Source organism: Bidens hawaiensis, unplaced genomic scaffold, assembly GCF_021521415.1.
Source record: "Bidens hawaiensis isolate Kalapana, Puna unplaced genomic scaffold, B.hawaiensis_p1.1 tig00029220_1, whole genome shotgun sequence".
Lineage (NCBI taxonomy): Eukaryota > Viridiplantae > Streptophyta > Magnoliopsida > Asterales > Asteraceae > Bidens > Bidens hawaiensis.
Window position 1 is genome coordinate 137,127 of NW_027494814.1, and position 17,771 is coordinate 154,897.

Below are 17,771 nucleotides of genomic sequence, written 5' to 3' on the forward strand. Positions count from 1 at the left end.
TTTAAGCACACGGACTTTTAAGCTTACTTCTTACTGGATTTGGAACCAGATGATCAATGTACTATCATCTTCCCTTTTTGCTCTAAAAACTCATTTTGAGTAGCAATTTTTTTAAATGTTTTTGACATTTTATCATTTTTAATTGTTTTTGGCTTTTTCATATATCTGAATGTTTTTGATTTTCAAGAAATATCTCCCCAAAGTCAATCTTGCCATGAGGCATCTCTTATCCATTAAACCAACCTGCAAATCTTTCAAGAATATCATGTGGCAAATAGATTTAAAGAAATCAGAGTGAATCGGATGAATCATGTCATTTGGCTTAGATTCCTCATCATTAGTAATGTCCTCGATGATGACATTATCTTCTATAGCTTTTATTTCCTCAATCAACACTTCATCAACTACCTTCTCAGCAACAATCTCAACAGCAACTACCTCCTCAGCAACAATCTCAGCATCAACCTCAGCAGTATCCTCCTCTTTGATGGAACCAAATGATCAACGTACTATCATCTTCCCTTTTTGCTCTAAAAACTCATTTTAAGGAGCAATTTTTTAAATGTTTTTGACATTTTATCATTTTTAACTGTTTTTTGGCTTTTTCATATGTCTGAACATTTTGGATTTTCAAGAAATATCTCCCCAAAGTTAATCTTGCCATGAGGCATCTCTTATCCATTAAACCAACCTGCAAAACTTTCAAGAATATCATGTGTCAAATAGATTTAAAGAAATCAGAGGGAATCAGATGAATCATGTCATTTGGCTTAGATTCCTTATCATTAGTAATGTCCTCAATGATGACATTATCTTCTATAACTTTTACTTCCTCAATCAACATTTCATCAACTACCTTCTCAGCAACAATCTCAACAGCAACTTCCTCTTTTTTTTTGTTATAATCATCATGTTGGTTTGTTGAACATAGTTGTTCCATTTTAATCCTTCATCAAGTAGTGCAGCAGCATGATAAGCTTTTGTAGGAGAAGCTTTAGGTTTCTTCCAGAGTTAGAAGATTCAACATGATGAGAAGAATTCTGGTGATAGGTCACTTAACGATTGTAATCTCTCCCAAATGGATTGGCACTATTATCACCAACTTCTTTGTTTGTACTGAAATAACCTAAAAATAATAATAATAATAATAAACATAATAAAAATAATAGTAATTAAAATTAAATATAAATAAATAAATAACATGACCAAAGTGAAGCCAAGTGAAAGGAAATAAGTGAATATAGAACAATCTGTATAATTAATAAATAAAATGATAATTATAACAAAAAAATGATAGTAATACAAGAAGAGACAATATAATAACTTTTCAACCTACTCAAGTTGTCTCTGTCCTTGTTATATTTCACTCCAAAAGCAAGGAAACGAACCAGATTTATAATGAGTACATGTGAACATCCTTGATTAATCATCTGATTTTGACAAATCAACCCTCACTCTTCACATTGATTAAAAAACTTCGTAACCTTACAAACTGAAAGATATGGTCACACCATACCATCCCTTCTATTCATGCCATATTCATCATTTCATGTAATGATAACGACAAATAATGTCATGATTTTTTTTATACTTCTCATAATGGAACATCCCATTTAAAAAAACGGATATCATCCCATCACAACCTCATCGTTCTAACTCACATCTCCCTCTAGCTCTCCTTTCTTTCCGAGAATTCCGTTAACGAGAAAGCTTTACGAGACACCAACCCAACAACACCATCACATTTCTCCACCTCCCACCACCATACCCACCATCTTTGTTAAAACATCAAACCGCCCGCTACCACTGTGGAACCTCCCAACGTAACCACCACTCATCGTCTCCACACTCTCAAAACCTCATCCAACCTACAGAGACCGCGAGCCAAGGCGCAACTACCGATTTGCGTTTTCCGTTAATCCACCACTAACGATCTAGAACCATCGGTTGTTTGAAAGCATCACCGCCGTCGCCGTTCGCGTCTTTTCGGGAAGTAACTTTTCCACCGTATCGCGAAATCCAACTAAGGTAACCCGAACCTAAGTCTATATGAATCATTTAGTTAAGCTTAAACATGATTCATGACACAAAACAAAGGTTTACAATATGGCCTTTCTAACTTATGTTATGATGAGTTAATATGGAGAAGATGAACCAGTGAACATAGTGATTAATAATGTTAACTGTGTAGCTATTAAACAACAGTCTAAGTGGTTCAACTGGTTAAGGCTTAGTGCTTCTAAACAACAGGTCTTGGGGTCGAAACCTGCATGCTACGTTTTTTGTTTTTTTTTAATAATTAACAGCTTATGTTAAGTAAATAAACACTGTTTCGGAAATTATAAACATAAACTGATTATTGGTATGTTGGTTAAGTTGTTGGATTATAGCAGAACTGATGCAGGTTCGAAACCCATTAGCAGCAAGAATTTTTTTTAATAGCTTAACAGCTCCTTTAATTTATCTGTTTAACTGTTTTTGTAAACGTTAACAAGTGTTGAATTAGTCCAACTGGTTATGTTGTTTGTTCAGAAATAAGATTCAGGTCACGAGTTCAAACCCCACCCATGACAAACTATTTTTGATACCTTGTTTAAATAGTATTCATCCATAATCATTTTTTTAACATTTAAATAATATTCGTTAAAATATATAAATAAGAGATATCGACCTCGTTAATAATACTTAATTTTTCTTAATCAAGCGACTCTATGTTTTCATATATACATAAGAAAAAATCCTATTATAACCTTATATAAACCGTACACGAACTTATGAGCTACGTGCATACGATGTAGGGTGATTAAAAGAGCGTCACTTATATTACTTGATGTGTAACACAACTAATCAATAATCAAGGTACGGATCCTAACTCCCTCCCTATTGTTACCATGTTCGATTGTTATAAACCCCGTTGATATTATATACCTTTGGAACTCCTAACGTCTTTTACACCTCGATTCATTTGGCCTTCCGTTCGATTCATGTTTAGATTATGATTTGTTATTTGACTTGTTAGCATGCGATATATTTATTATTAAATTGTACTCGTTATCGCATGTTCCGTGATTTATTAAGATATGAATTGTTATTGTATAACTCAGATTATCTGTACTCTGTTACCCTAAGCAATCGCTTCCCGTGGAGTGTCCCACGGGCATAACATTTTATGTGCTCCTTCCGTGACGGAGAGATCAGTTCACAACGTCTCTTAAGTACAGGTGTGGTACATAGCTATTAGGAGGCGTATGGATATATCCTAGTTCAGTTTTTCAGTTTCTGTTTCAGGAAATGGTTGTGGGTATGCCAACTTACGCCATTTCAGGTGATTGACATATAGGAGTGGCCCCCTATATGTCGTCACGTATTATCAGACTCGGTTATGCTTATGGGTACATCCGTATTATATGTTTCAGTTCAATTATTTCAGTTATATAATTTTAATCAGTTATATGTTCTCATATATTCTAATTCAGTTAATTATTACTTGCTTTTGAGCCTTCATATTTCGTACTGGGCATTCGGCTCATTTCGTAAATCTTTTTACACCTCAGGTTCACATGATTCTTTGGGCCAGATCAAGAGAGAAGCTTAAAACTTAGGAATAATCTGCAGATGTGTGTCTTATGTTATTTGAATAATATGTATTTGAACTTATATTTGAACTATCAGTAATATGTACTTTTGACTCTAATGGAGTAATGAAATTATGTCTTTTGTCTCTGTATACCTTCGTACATTGTGTCACGTCAGCCTATCCGGGTTGGGGTGTTACATGTACACTCCCTTTTGAAGTGTCCCTTCTCTTTGCAATGAAAACATCTCACTTTCGACTCATCAAACCCCAATTTGGATGAAGTTCCATCCAAGCAGTTTTTCTCAGTAATCTCTTTGAAACATTGAGCTCTTCGGATAAATTTGATCGTAATCCTCTTTGGTCATATTGAAGTTCCCAATTCTTCCAGCTATTAGACACTAATAAGATTCTAAAACGGATCATAGAAAAACCATGTGTTCCTTGACGTTTTCAGCTATAAGACCATTGTCGTTCTTGATGTTTACCGCAATATTGCATTGTAAGACATTATAATTTTAACTATGCGATAGAGAGGTTTGATCAGGAGTATTTGTTCCAGAATAGCTACTTGAGAAATCAGGTGTTTGTGGAGTTTACAATCCACTATGTTGTTGATACACGAAACCTCTTTAGCTTTTGTCTTGTTAGTGGTTGTTTGATAGTAGTGTTAACAAACGGGTTTTGCGAAGGACGTATATGTTACTAGTTTCTTTGGACATATACGCTGATATTATCCACTGCATGTTATACGTTGCTTACAATAATGGACCTATGTGGCTACTAGTTCGTTTTGACGTATATGCGCTGCTGCTATTGACTTATGCGGTTTCTGTTTTCCGCATATTGATTGATACACTGATTACATGGTCATCAGCATGTTCGACGTATAAGTTGATGTATTATGGGACTTATACTGATGATTGAACATATACGGATTACTAGAACTTACACAGTGTTATTAATGCTCCGTATATGTATGCACGTATATGCTCATAACTGTTACTCTATAAATAGGTGTTAGTTTCATTTTGTAGGCTTTTGGTTCATTTTTCTTTTTATTGTTGTATTTTCTGATCCAGTAAGCTAGTATACATTAACTTTCATATCTTGTATCGTATCACTACTATCAATAAACTTTGGGCTTAAACGAGAAATCTATCATTTTTTTCATCTTGTACTGATTTCCGCTCAATACATTAAAGAGTTGAATCAGTTGTTCGTAAACGTCGTAACATGATTTCGATCCGTATCATGAACTTTTATATGTTGATTCCCCACAAAAGCAGCTCCTTCAGTGCAATAAGGTGCTTGAATCTTCGGGTTGTTAGGTACCATGGATTGAGAAATTTGGAAATACAATCCAATATCTTGAGCAACAGAGCTATTCTTCATCTTCAGTTTCTATCTCAATTCCAATTCTTGTGCTTCTAGCTTTTGGATGAAACGAACAAGAGTAAGATGAGCATAAGCAATCGGATTAGATTGTTGTATCATAATGAAGGTTTCCGAATCCTCAGGTAAAGCATCAGCCAACTTGTCAATGTATTCAGATTCCTCTTTATCGATGTTCATCCTCTTCAATTCATTTACCAAGTGACAATATCTTTCAATTAATTGAGCAAATGATTCACCTTTCACCATGGTAAAAATGTCAAAACTCTTTCTTGAGTAGTGCCATCATAGACTTCCTCGTATTTGGGTTTCCTCTATCCTTGTTGAGGTGCTTGCCAAATCGAATGACATGAGTCATTGTGCTGAAGCAATTGGAAGATCTCAGCTTTGATAGCTTGTTGAAATAAGTTCAACATCTTCTTCTCTCTAAGAAATGTCGCTTTGTCAGCTTCAGAAATTTGTGATAATCGACAGCTTGTTCCATTCTCAATATTTTGGATCAGGTATTCTTCCTCGACGGCAATCCAAGTAACATAGTTCCTGGATTGAACGCGAGTTTCAAACTTCTCAGCCCAACTTGCATAATCGTCCATTCTAAGAACCTTCGGTGGCTTATTCGAAGTTTCCATTGCGTTCTAAAGGTTAAGATTTTGAATTAAAGTTGATGGTTGTGTCACAAACGCACTTAAATCTTCCATTTCAATTCCATATAAGTCTGATAACAGCGTATAAGCTTGCACAAATCCCAAGACACATATAAGTCTTATCAACTCAGTGTATAAGCCTGTTTTATTCATAAATGGATATCCGGAATATAAGTGTGTATCCGCTATATATGTTCAACTTATCCGCTGACAAAACAACGCACGGATATCATAATTTTTATCCAGTTGATGATGAATTAGAGCTTGTTTTGATCTGAATTTTGTAGGTTTATGCACAAAGTATAGACGAACATTTTGTAAAGAATTGATAATGTTTTGACGGTGAAATCAAGCTGAATTGTAAAAACAGTCTTCAAACGGATATGAAATAATCAATTCCTTGTGTTCTCAAAGAAAATAAGAGCCTAAATGCTCTGATACCACTTGAAAAGACATCGAATCTATCAGGATCGACAAGAATTGTATTTGTTCTTTAATGTATAGTTCGAAATTCAATACAGGATGAAATACACAAGAAAAACTTTAACAATTAAGCTCGTTTATATCATTAATGATCAAATCATACAACAGATATGACAGTGATATAAGCTGGGAGTTAACAAAGCATGCAGAATTGCATAATAAACGGATAAGAACACTCTATATATAATGTTTGGCACTTATACGCTCTTATATGACATATACGACGTATAACATATACGTCGTATATGTATATATACGTCAGTATATGACATATACGAAGTATTACATATACGTTGTATATGTACATATACGCCCGTATATGTCCTTATCCTTCATTTTAAATTAAATCCTATTTCCCATATAAAATACATACAAAAGACAAGACCCTAGCACAAGACATTATGTAGTAACAGAGATTGATAGTTTCTGATATATTGTGTCCTACTTGAACTTTAAATATATCACATAAATTCCTAAAATGTTTGTTATAAGATTTAAGTAGATAACAATACCAATTTCTGACTTAAATAATAAGGCTGAACCGATAAATCTGTTATGAATGAATTTCTTGTTCAATATGATTTCATGCTCAACTCATAAAAATATGTACTGCTTTCGTAGATTACATTTAATTTTTGCGTTTATTTTTAGTTTTTAATTTGAAAATATTCAAAATTCAAAAAGTTTTTACTTCCGGATTATTTTTTATTACCATGCTATGTGGATAAATGATTCGAAAAGAAAAATAGTTTCCCACGTTTTAAATTAAGTTTATTAATGTAGTCAGTTTTAATGTAATGTTTTTACCTTTTAGGTAAATATTTAAAGTATTTTAAAGTAAATTTATCAAAACATTGGTTTTGATAGTTAATTTATTGTTTTTAAAATGGTAAATCTCCATTTTTAAGGTAATTTTACCATTCGTTACAACTATTGTAACGAACAAGTACTCATTCGTTAATGTAAACAACGAATGGATGACAATCCGTTAAAGTATGACAACGAATGTGTTACATTCGTTACTACTCATGCACATTCACTTCCGCTATCTGATAACGAATGGGTATTTATTCGTTGAATCAGTTAAACGAATGGATAACGAATAAGAGGTTGTTCATTATAATTTTGAGTATGTGTTTATTCGTTAACAATGTTAACGAATGAGCATACGAATGAACTGTCATTCGTGTATTTAAACATAACGAATGAGTCTATTCGTTTGCCTAGGGTCATATAAACAAAAGTTTAAACGAATGGATCCCCATTCATTCAACATTGAACCGACATAAAATTGATTAATTGACAATTCAAATGATTGAGAATGATCAAATAGAGTGTTAGAAATTGTAGTTGATATTATTCCCGTCATAATGACATAAGATTTAATGTTTAAATAGCTTAATCGTAAATTCAAACTGCATGATTGACTATCAGTGTTCTTGATAATTTCGACTTTGACCAATATCAGTCAAAAAGATCATTCGTCTTTTCACATTCGTTCTTTGTAACGAATGAGGTATTCATTCGTGATCTTGATAACGAATGTGGATTCATTCGTTATGAATTGTATCGAATGAGTATCATTCGGTTAACTTTGTTTAACGAATGGAAAACACCTCTCAAGTCTGAGTTACAGCACCCCGCTGCACAAACTCACCCAAAAATGTAAATATACACAATTTATATAGCAGAAAACACCTCTCAAGTTTGAGTTATAGCACCCTGCTACACAAACTCAACCGAAAATGTAAATATATAAATACCAAATACACATATAGATTATTGTGTATTCCATCTAATAGTAATTGCACTTGGTGTTGATTCCAAATTGGTTGATTTTGCTAATAATTAGGGTGACGATTTGATCATGTCTTAAAATGGCTTGTTAGCATTTTAATTAGCATTGTAGGTCGTAAATCTATATATATATGATGTATTAATTATATATGTTTTAATTATAGGTCAAAATGTTCGAGCCAAGTTAGAACAACAAACGGAAAACAACTTGGCAGAAATGGTAAGAGACGCAGAAATAGAACGGGTTGAATGCGAAAAAGAGCGGGTCGAGCGCGAAAAAGAGCATGTTGGAAAGAAACTGCAAAGTCGGATTGAAGAAGTTATGAAAAAATTTGTCGATAAGTAGTTTGTTGATTGTTTAGAATTTTGACATGTTAAACTTACGTTATTTTGTTCGATATTTTGACATGTTTGAACAATTGGTATTTTGTTTGGGTGTTGTAAAAGAATCACTTATTTTAAATCTTGTTTTTGTTTTTATGGAATTCTAGCTTTTTTTATTAGATTTTTTAAAGAAATAATTTAGTTTTTCTGTCAGAGTTTAGTCATAAATATATATAATAAATTAAAATTTCACTTTTGTCGAAAATTCATCTGTAAGAATAGTACAATAGTAAATAAAAAAATAGTTTTTTTTTTCAAAAATTGGTCGTTACAATTAAAATTGTTTTACATTTAAATAATATGATTTGTTGTGAAATCGTCGGATATGAAATCAAATTAATTGATATTACTACTTAATTTTTATGATTAATAAATAGAAAAAGATATTAATAAAATTATGTTTTGTTACTAGTTTCTCTATAAATGATCGGAATAACCTAAAAGTTTTGTCCATATTTTTTCGCAAAGTTAGCGACAAATCATAGTTGTCGATACTTTAAGAAAAGATTTGTGGGAAATTACTCGGAAAGGTATTTCCCAGCCGGAGGTTTTTCCGACAAACAAGTACCATTCATTGTTGTTGTGTCGCTAATCTACGTTTCCGATAATTTATCTACGAATATTTTTGACGGAAAAGGTCTAGTTTTTTAGTAGTGAGATGAATGAATTACATGGTATTTATATGTGGCGAAGGGGTCCAATACATCCTTGGCACCAGTTCGCTAAGGCGACAGTGATAACCGACACTTTCTAGGTAATACAAGTTAATTACAAACTTAATACTAAAGGCATGTTTGGGATTGAGTTTAGAAAGTGCTTATTGGCTTTTTGAAAAAGCCATTTTTAAAAGCCAGGATTTGGGCTTCATAAAGCTAAAATAAAAAAGATTTTTATGATTGCCAAACATATGGCAACACCACCCCATCCTATGTGGGTAAGGTGTATGGCTTCATTTTATGGTAAAGGTTTGCCACTCAACATTGATTCATTATTAAACATTGAAAAATTAAAATATATTAATAAAGTTTTAGGGTACTTGTGGGTAGGTATTGCCTCTAATTTTGTAGTTTGTGGGTAATTAAGGGTAAAAATGATATGGCTAAAGATGATTAATTGATCAATGCATAGATAATACCCATGAGTGTCCTTTCCACTCCTATTAAAATGCTATTAAATAGTAGAGAGAGAAGAATCATCACCTCATCTGTAGTAATCTTTTTGATAAACTAACAGTCTTTTTACATAATACAACTTGAGAAAACTAAACAAGTACCGAGAATTCTTCATACTAACAAAGCTTTTCATAGCAAAATAAACTAAATCACTAAAATTAGTGTACACCAGGGCATCTCAAATACAAAGTACATAGTTAGCTGCGTTTGGGTCTGAATCCCACACCGAAAATGCACTAGAGCATCTCATCCAAGTCTTTGACATCTCGGGGAAATGTCGATCAATAATGTCTTTTAGACTCTCAGTCTTATTAGTCCATTGTAGTCCTTTCTCGGTGTATGTTTGTGAATTATAGTTGTGCATGCAGGGTTAAACATTGAATTTATATTCAGCAAGTAACATAATAATTAATTATGTTCTAGCGAATAACACGAGCATTACCTTGAAGCAATTAACACAAAGATGAAAAATGCAGTCTCACTAATGGCAAAACCTTTAATTTTTTTCTCTGCATGCATTCCCACTAGTAGATCAAGCTTCTCAACATCATATCCATATACATCATTGAGCGCTTTAACTATCTCTTCATCATCAGTCAAATCTTCCCATCTGCTAATGGGAATCATTAACATGTTCCTCCTAAACTCGTTATATCGAGGAACATTCCTTTCTCGATCTCTATAAACTACATAAATTTGTCAACATGCGTGTTAAACTAGCTAAGATAAAACATGTTAAAGAAAAAACACTAGAAGTCTCAAGAGCATTAATCCTAATAACATCATGTTTGAAAAAGATTTTACGTACTTTCCATAGCAGCCATGTCCACTTGATCATCTCTGTCTTCTCCATCGTTATCATGAGCAACAAGGTTTCTCATCCACGACGGATAGTTCCACAAAGAGACCGCTCCACATGATTGATGGCCCATGGATACCAACATCTTCTCCATACCGATTTTAGATAGCCTTTTTTCCCCTTCTTTTCCAATCAAATCCTTCATTCTCACCCTGTAGAAAGTGTTGAATGGTATATTTTACAATCTCTTCGTATCAATACTAGAAACTGGGTCGTTTCTTATGCCAAAATTTGTCAGAAATGTGTGGAATGACTATTACAATTATCGAATGAGTATACATCGATCTATAAAAGAAAAAGAACAATACTCTTGTTGAACTAGTGGACTGAATTTGTGCTCTGAATCTACATAATCGATGTCCCGAAGAATTATTTTATCTGGCAGTATTGTGTGCATTCTATAGACACTTACGTAATCGATGTCCCGAAGAATTATTTTATCTGGCAGTATTGTGTGCATTCTATAGACACTTACGAACTCCTCTGTTAAAGAATAAGGGACTCCATGATCTTGGGGTTTCATAAGACCAACTAATCCACTTAGTTCAGGTCCTAATATATTTCCAAACAAATCCTTCATTTTCTTCCCAAGCATGCCGTACCTGCAATTAGCCATGTCACTCTTTTAACATATTATTTCAAAACATGATGGACTTTACGGCGGACATGTAACAATTTCTTATTCTCGGATCGATATTTGTCTATGGCGTTTCTATGGATCAAAAACTAGCCGAAGAGTTTGGTTTTAGATTGGAAAAGGTTGATCGAGAAAGTTAATTTTATTTGTAATTTGTTTTATTTTGTTGTTGTAGTGGTACCCCGCTCGCTAGCTGCTTGTTAGCGGGTTGGTTGGCTTTTTTGTGTTAATGAAATTCGCCGTTCCAAAAAAAAAAAAAGAAATGTTGAAACATGTAAGGGAAAACGTATAGTTCTATTGAAGGAAGAAAATCTTGTTTTGTGAATTGTTTACCAGTTGATTCTCATTGCTGCTAATAGGGTATCGCTCTTTAAGAGCTCGACAGTCCAATCAATAGTGTGGTTCTTTGCGATAATTGCTGAAGTTATCAATCTTGCATGCTGGTATAGTTTATCGTCATCAAATTCTGGATATCGAGGAGCATGCGGATATATAAAGCAACAATTTAAGTTTTCTTTTTATTAAATAATAAATTTATTTTTCTTGTAGATATCAAACCCATAACCAATATAAAAGCTTTTCAATCTTACTAATCTATTAAAGCAGCATAATATGTACACGTCTTATTCATCTAGATTGTTCACATAGGATTTTATGTCATCAACAGGCCCGGTTTTAGGGTTGTGCAAACCGTGCTGAGGCATGAGGCCCAAAATAAAAAGGGTCCCAAACGTGAAGAAGCACCAATAGAGTTTTCTTAGGCGGATCTAGCAGGTAGCCATTGGATATCTGTTCTTTTTTGCTTTGTGGCTGTGTTGGGAGAAGAAGAAACAAGGTTAAAGTAATTTTTCTTCGCATGAGGCCTAAATTTTTATTATCATTCTCGGAGATGACCTGGTCATCAACTTTCCATGTATCTAATTCCACATGTTCACAAGTTAATTTTAATTTAATAATTAACCATGACAACTTTCCTTTCACAAGTTATGGTAACCGGTTTTAATTTTAATCAACCAATATATATTTAAACCTTAAAATTAAAAACCAATTATATAAACCTTAGCATTAAAAACCCTAATAAGCATTTTTATTTTCCTCTCTCTCTCTCTCTCTCTCTTGCGGTTTAGGAAAATTTCCCTACTAACGCTATAAATATTTCTTCTACGATAATGTTCGATTCTCATGTATTATTGATTATTGTTCAATTGTTCAATGTTCGCTTAAGGGTTAAAGTATTATATTTTTTCCTTCTAATTGAGTTGTTAATCACCATTGCTTAATTTGATATTCGTATAATATATTTAGGTTCTAAATCAAAATTCAATGTTAAATGAGCATGTTGAAGTTTCTGTAACTGCTTCATCTTCCCATCAATGAATTGTTAATTTAGGTGGTGACTACAATTATTCTCCTAAATATGGTTGATGTAGGAGGTTATCGAAATTATCACTTCAATATTCCGGTTATATCAGTTCTTACTAAACCCAAATATGTGTTTTCGTTTCTTAATTAAGCACATATATTATAAAACTATTATATAACATTATTTGAATTTAATTAATTTCAGCTTCTAGCGTTCCAACTTGGTAGATTAGCAAATTCCTAGATGGAGTATTTGCTAGAAAATGGTTTTGTTATATAAACGAGTTTTTTTTGTCATGACAAATGTGTCTTAGTTTAATACTTATGATTATTTATTTATTTATGTAGCAAACACAATTCATGTAACTTAACGTTTTTTATTATATTTTAAAACTTGTTTTGACTGTTAAAAATACTTTAGTAAGAACTGATATAACCGGAATATTGAACTGATAATTCCCATAACCAGCTACCACGTCAACCTCATCAAGCTTTGTTCACAATCAACGCATACATATAATTCTCCTTCACAAAAGACGATGTTATAATGGATCAAATAATATTATATTGATATTGTAATTTGTTTTACGCAAAATAAAGTTGAAGATCGAGGTAAAAGAAAATTTATAAAACCTTGAATAAAATATAAAAGAATAAAACTAACTGAATCAATGGGTCAAGTTAGAGGTGCACAAAAATCCCGTACTCGGAACTGGACCCGAAAAAAATATCCAGAACCGGTTTTTTTAATACCCGAGTATTCTATACCCGAAACTGGAACCAACCCTATCCGTAGGGTATGGATAGGGTATGCATTTTGAGCTCAATACCCGTACCCGGAACCGTACCCGATTTATACCCGTAAATACCCGAAACCGGTCATACCCTATACCCATACCCGGTTATACCCGATACCCGATACCAATTTTCTAATACCCGAAATAATACATGAGTTTTTATAGTATATTTGTATGTTTACTTCACAACTTTTATGTTATTCTACAAAGGAAACAAAATGAGAAAGATTTGTAGCCACACAAAAAAACCCTAAAATAAAAAAAGAATCATAACTCAAAATTAAAAATTAAAATTAAAATTAAAACACAAAAATGTTTCCACCATCTTTCTTTTAAAAAAAACACACAATAGTGAGTGAAAAATATCATTATGTCTTTTTGTTTAATATTGTGTTTTGTGTTTATTTTCGTTGTTTAGTGTGTCTTTTTTTTTTGATATTTTGTTATATTACTCAACATTTTTTATATTTTGTTTGGCAATGTGTTATATTTTGTGATCTATTGTGTCTTTTTTTAGTTATAAGTATGTATTTTTTAGTAATAATTGTGTCTTTTTTTCATTTTCGTTATTGTATCTTTTCGTCAATTTTTTAGCGGGAATGACGAGGAAGACATTTTAGTTTTTAAAATTTTTCGTTTTTATTTATGTTTTAATTTATATTATTTTATTATTTGTTTTTAATTTTTTTAAGGGGTTTTGTGTGATCACAAATCCTTCTTACACTTCTCATTTTTATCTCTTTTTGTATTTTAACTTTACCCTTGAATCAATAACTTAGGTTTAATGTTTATAATTTAAAAGTTAATAAGTTTCGATAAAAATATAATAGTCCAACAAAATGTTTAAAATTTATTAGAAATTTTTTCATAGCTTTATTTAATATAAAACTTTTTATAATTCAATGACCCAATAAGAATAGGAGTGAGAGGAGGAAGATTTTAAGAAAATACATATTTTGGTAAATATTTTTAAATCACTCAAATTTTTTTCTCTCATCCTCTAGTTTGATGAAAAATAACATAAAAGATAGTGATTGCTAGTATACTTATAAATATGTAGAAAAATGATTTTACCCGTGTAATAAATGTACGACCCAGTTTTCTTTATATATAAAATAAAATAAAATGTGCACTGAAATCAGGGAAGATTCTTAAAATGTCTTATTTTTATAGAGGGATATCAAATATGTCCTTTCAAAATTCAAATACCCCATTTGTCACTTTACTAACTCGTCTTCAACTCTACGTTAGGAAATCGAGACGACATATTTCTTAACTCGCCGCCTCTCCGTCATGTTTGCTCAAAACCCATCGACTCCCCTCCATTAGCTCAAAACATGTCGCCTTCCCACTGTGTTAGCTAAAAAATTAAATCTAATAAATCTTATTATTTAAAAAAATATATCTAAGGTACACATAAAATAATTTGATGGTATGCATGATTTGTCGAAATCCAATATACAAGAACTTAATAACAAAAAAAAGTACAATATTTAAATATTTTTCAATTAAGTTTTAGATCCATGTTTATAGTAAAGATAAGGTAAAATATAAAGTTTTAGCTAACACGGTGAGGATACGATGATTTTTGAGCTAACATGGAGGGAGACGATGGGTTTTGAGCTAACATGGAGGGGAGACGATGTGTTTTGAGCTAACATGGATATACTATGGATTTTGAGCTAACATGGCGGGGAGACGACGGGTTATGAGCTAATATGGAGGGGAGGCGGCGAGTTAAGAAACATGTCTCGATTTTCTAACATAGTGCCGAATATGAGTTAGTAAAGGGACAAAGAAGGAATTTAAATTTTAAAGGGTCATATTTATAATATATATTTGTTTAAATGGGGCATTTTAAAAATTTTCCCTTCAAATAAAGGTAAAAATCGTAAAATAACACGTGATAAGAGTTTCTACAATAATAAGTTGTATTTTAAATAACAAACTAGAAAACAATCGAAAACTTAAAATTGTCGCATCAAATGATTGCATAGAGCCAATTTAGTGGTTGACAACTTGAGATTGTGTTTCCGTAAAGATATTTCTACAAAACTAGATGGTGATGGAAGCATTCTTTAGAACCATGGACTGATGTAAAACTATTATTCAATATCAATCCATGGACAATGTAAAACCATAATTCAATATCAATATATCATACTCCAATATAATTTCATAAAGTTTTAACCATTTAATACTTGAATATAACTTAATATTTCATACATAGGTATTGGTTCATTTCATAAATTTTTTTTGAAGCAAGGAGTGAATGTGTAACTTCATTAATCCCTATTTTCACTCTTTTTCTTATTTTGTAGTGTGTATGTACGTGTGTAGGTACGTATTTTTGTATATGTATATGTATGTTTGTATGTGTGTAGGTGTGTAGGTTTGAATGTTGCTCAATACGTTTGTATGTGTGTAGGTATGTTTGAATGTGTGTAGGTACGCATGTATATGTGTGTATATAGGTTTGAATGTGTGTAGATAAGACATAAACACAACTAACCTACATACATGTAGGTAACATCATAAGAGATGGAGAGAAATTAGGGATTAATGGAGTTACACATTCACTTCTCGCTGTAATATCACTACTCGCAAGATCCATCCCCTATATATATATGTGTGTGTGTGTGTGTGTGTGTGTAGGGTAAGAATCCTAAGAGAATCCTTTGCAAATTGAGAACCACTTTGAACCACTAAAAACACATTTAAAAAAAATCTTTAAAAAAATCATAAAACAAAAAATAATTAAAATTTTAAAAAAGTAAAAAAAACCAAAATTCTTATATTTCATTCCAATTTCATTAAAAGAAAATAAAAAAAACGTCGTATTATACACATATGTATAATTTTATATAATCTTTAGTTACGTAATATACACATATTTACAGTATCATTTATCTTAAATTATACATATGTGTACAAAAAAAACATGTAAATGTACATATATGGATATATTATACATATGTGTATATAATTTAGCTAAATCGAGTTTTTTTTTTGTTTTTTTCATGAAACCGGGATGATAAAATAATAATTTTGGTTTTTTTTACTTTTTTTATTTTTGTGTTTTTTTTAATTTTATGATTTTTTTTTATTTTTGGGTTTTTTATGGTCTAAAATGGTTCTCATAGTTCTTAATTTTAAAAAGATTCTCTCATGATCCCGATCTTATATAGGTATATATATATATATATATATATATATATATATATATATATATATTAAAAAAATTTAATCAATTTCTTAAGTAAATAATTAGTTATATATATATATATATATATATTAAAAAAATTTAATCAATTTCTTAAGTAAATAATTAGTTATATATATATATATATATATATTAAAAAAATTTAATCAATTTCTTAAGTAAATAATTAGTTATAACATATAAGAGATTAATGTTGGGTGGGATTAATTTACCTTAAGCATATCACATATAAGATTATGCTCTTTAACAAATAATGCTTGCAAGAGGGAGAAACCAGCCCAACAATTTCGGACGTCTCCTGATATCGGAATCCCTTTTCATCATGTTCAAGAAGTCCATCTTTAGCTATCTTTAGCTTTCCATCTTTATACGCTATTATCTTCTTCATACCGGCTTCATTGTTTCCATAAATAACACTTCCATCCCTGTTCATGTTAGTTCACATTCCAATTGTCAGGGACGGTTCCATATTTTTATAAAGTTTGATCACTCTAAATCATAGTTGTATTCGTTGTATATTATGTTGGCATTTTTACATATGTGATTACTATAATATGTTACTATTTGACAAAACGTTAAAAAAATAGGGCACACATAAATGAAGGACCCTAAAGGCTAAAGCATATAATTTTTTAAAACACATACATGGGACGTCGGACCTACCGACCTAATGATATGCTCAATTGGTCAATGTCATTTGACTTGTGTGAAGTCCTAAAGTTGAAGCAACTTACCACCATGGTGTCCTTGAATTTAGAAAGCCAGTCTTAGTTTGATGTGATCCTGTAGAAAATTCTTTGCTCTTGTAAAACTTAAAGGACTTCAATGGGCACTTCTCAGCCACCTCTGGCGGAGCTACAATTTTAACCTATAACGACGAATAACAAACTCAATGTTCATGGATTTACTTTTATCAACTAATATTTTTTCTAATGGACTTCTTTTTAAAATAGATGCATCTAAGTTAGTGATTTTACGGTTGAAGCTGCTATCTTAAGAATAATTTCACTTTCCAGAGTATAGTTGACATTTCAAATAAAAAAAAGGTAAAAAGAAATCTGGACTCTCGTCTTAGATTTGCGTACTTCACAAGTTTAAATTCACAACAAACGTACTTTCAATAAACTTAACAACAGAATCGGCCATTCATCATTTTTTTAAGGTTCTTATCTGGCATAATCAACTGAAGAAGTTAATTACACTGACCTGATGGGTATCCTCCATATGATCAATCCAGTCATGAATCATGAACTGTAACCAAGAGCAAGCTATCATATTGAATTGCTTCCCACAGTTGAAGAGGTAGGTCACAGCAGAGCCCAGTTGGACCCGCAAGACTCACCTTGAAGAGGGACGTTTGCGCAAGGACCAACTGGTTCCGCAGGACCCACCATGCTCAGAGATGAAGACCTTACACGCAGTACGCCAGCTGTTCCCGCAGGGA

General features: G+C 31.9%; 1 protein-coding gene across 1 annotated transcript; it reads right to left on the reverse strand.

Moving 5' to 3' along the window:
- Positions 1 to 9,868: 9,868 nt before the first annotated feature.
- On the reverse strand, positions 9,869 to 17,616 carry LOC143578365 (alpha-dioxygenase 2-like). The gene is made up of 7 exons (XM_077061964.1): positions 17,534 to 17,616; positions 17,062 to 17,195; positions 16,540 to 16,752; positions 10,717 to 10,910; positions 10,617 to 10,653; positions 10,258 to 10,460; positions 9,869 to 10,135 (listed from the first exon to the last, which is right to left on the reverse strand). Exons 1-7 carry the CDS (start codon positions 17,600 to 17,602, stop codon positions 9,888 to 9,890), a joined length of 1,098 nt encoding a protein of 365 aa, XP_076918079.1. The 5' UTR covers positions 17,603 to 17,616; the 3' UTR covers positions 9,869 to 9,887.
- Between the last annotated feature and the right edge of the window lie 155 nt (positions 17,617 to 17,771).

What these genes read in the sequence shown, in the direction of transcription:
- LOC143578365 (XM_077061964.1), bottom strand. Translation starts at nt 17,602, where the DNA reads ATGATAGCTTGCTCTTGGTTACAGTTCATGATTCATGACTGGATTGAT. An exon ending in ATATGGAGGATACCCATCAG is followed by an intron (nt 17,196 to 17,533) that starts GTCAGTGTAATT and finishes TCGTCGTTATAG; the next exon opens with GTTAAAATTGTAGCTCCGCC. An exon ending in TTATATGTGATATGCTTAAG is followed by an intron (nt 10,911 to 16,539) that starts GTAAATTAATCC and finishes GGCTAATTGCAG; the next exon opens with GTACGGCATGCTTGGGAAGA.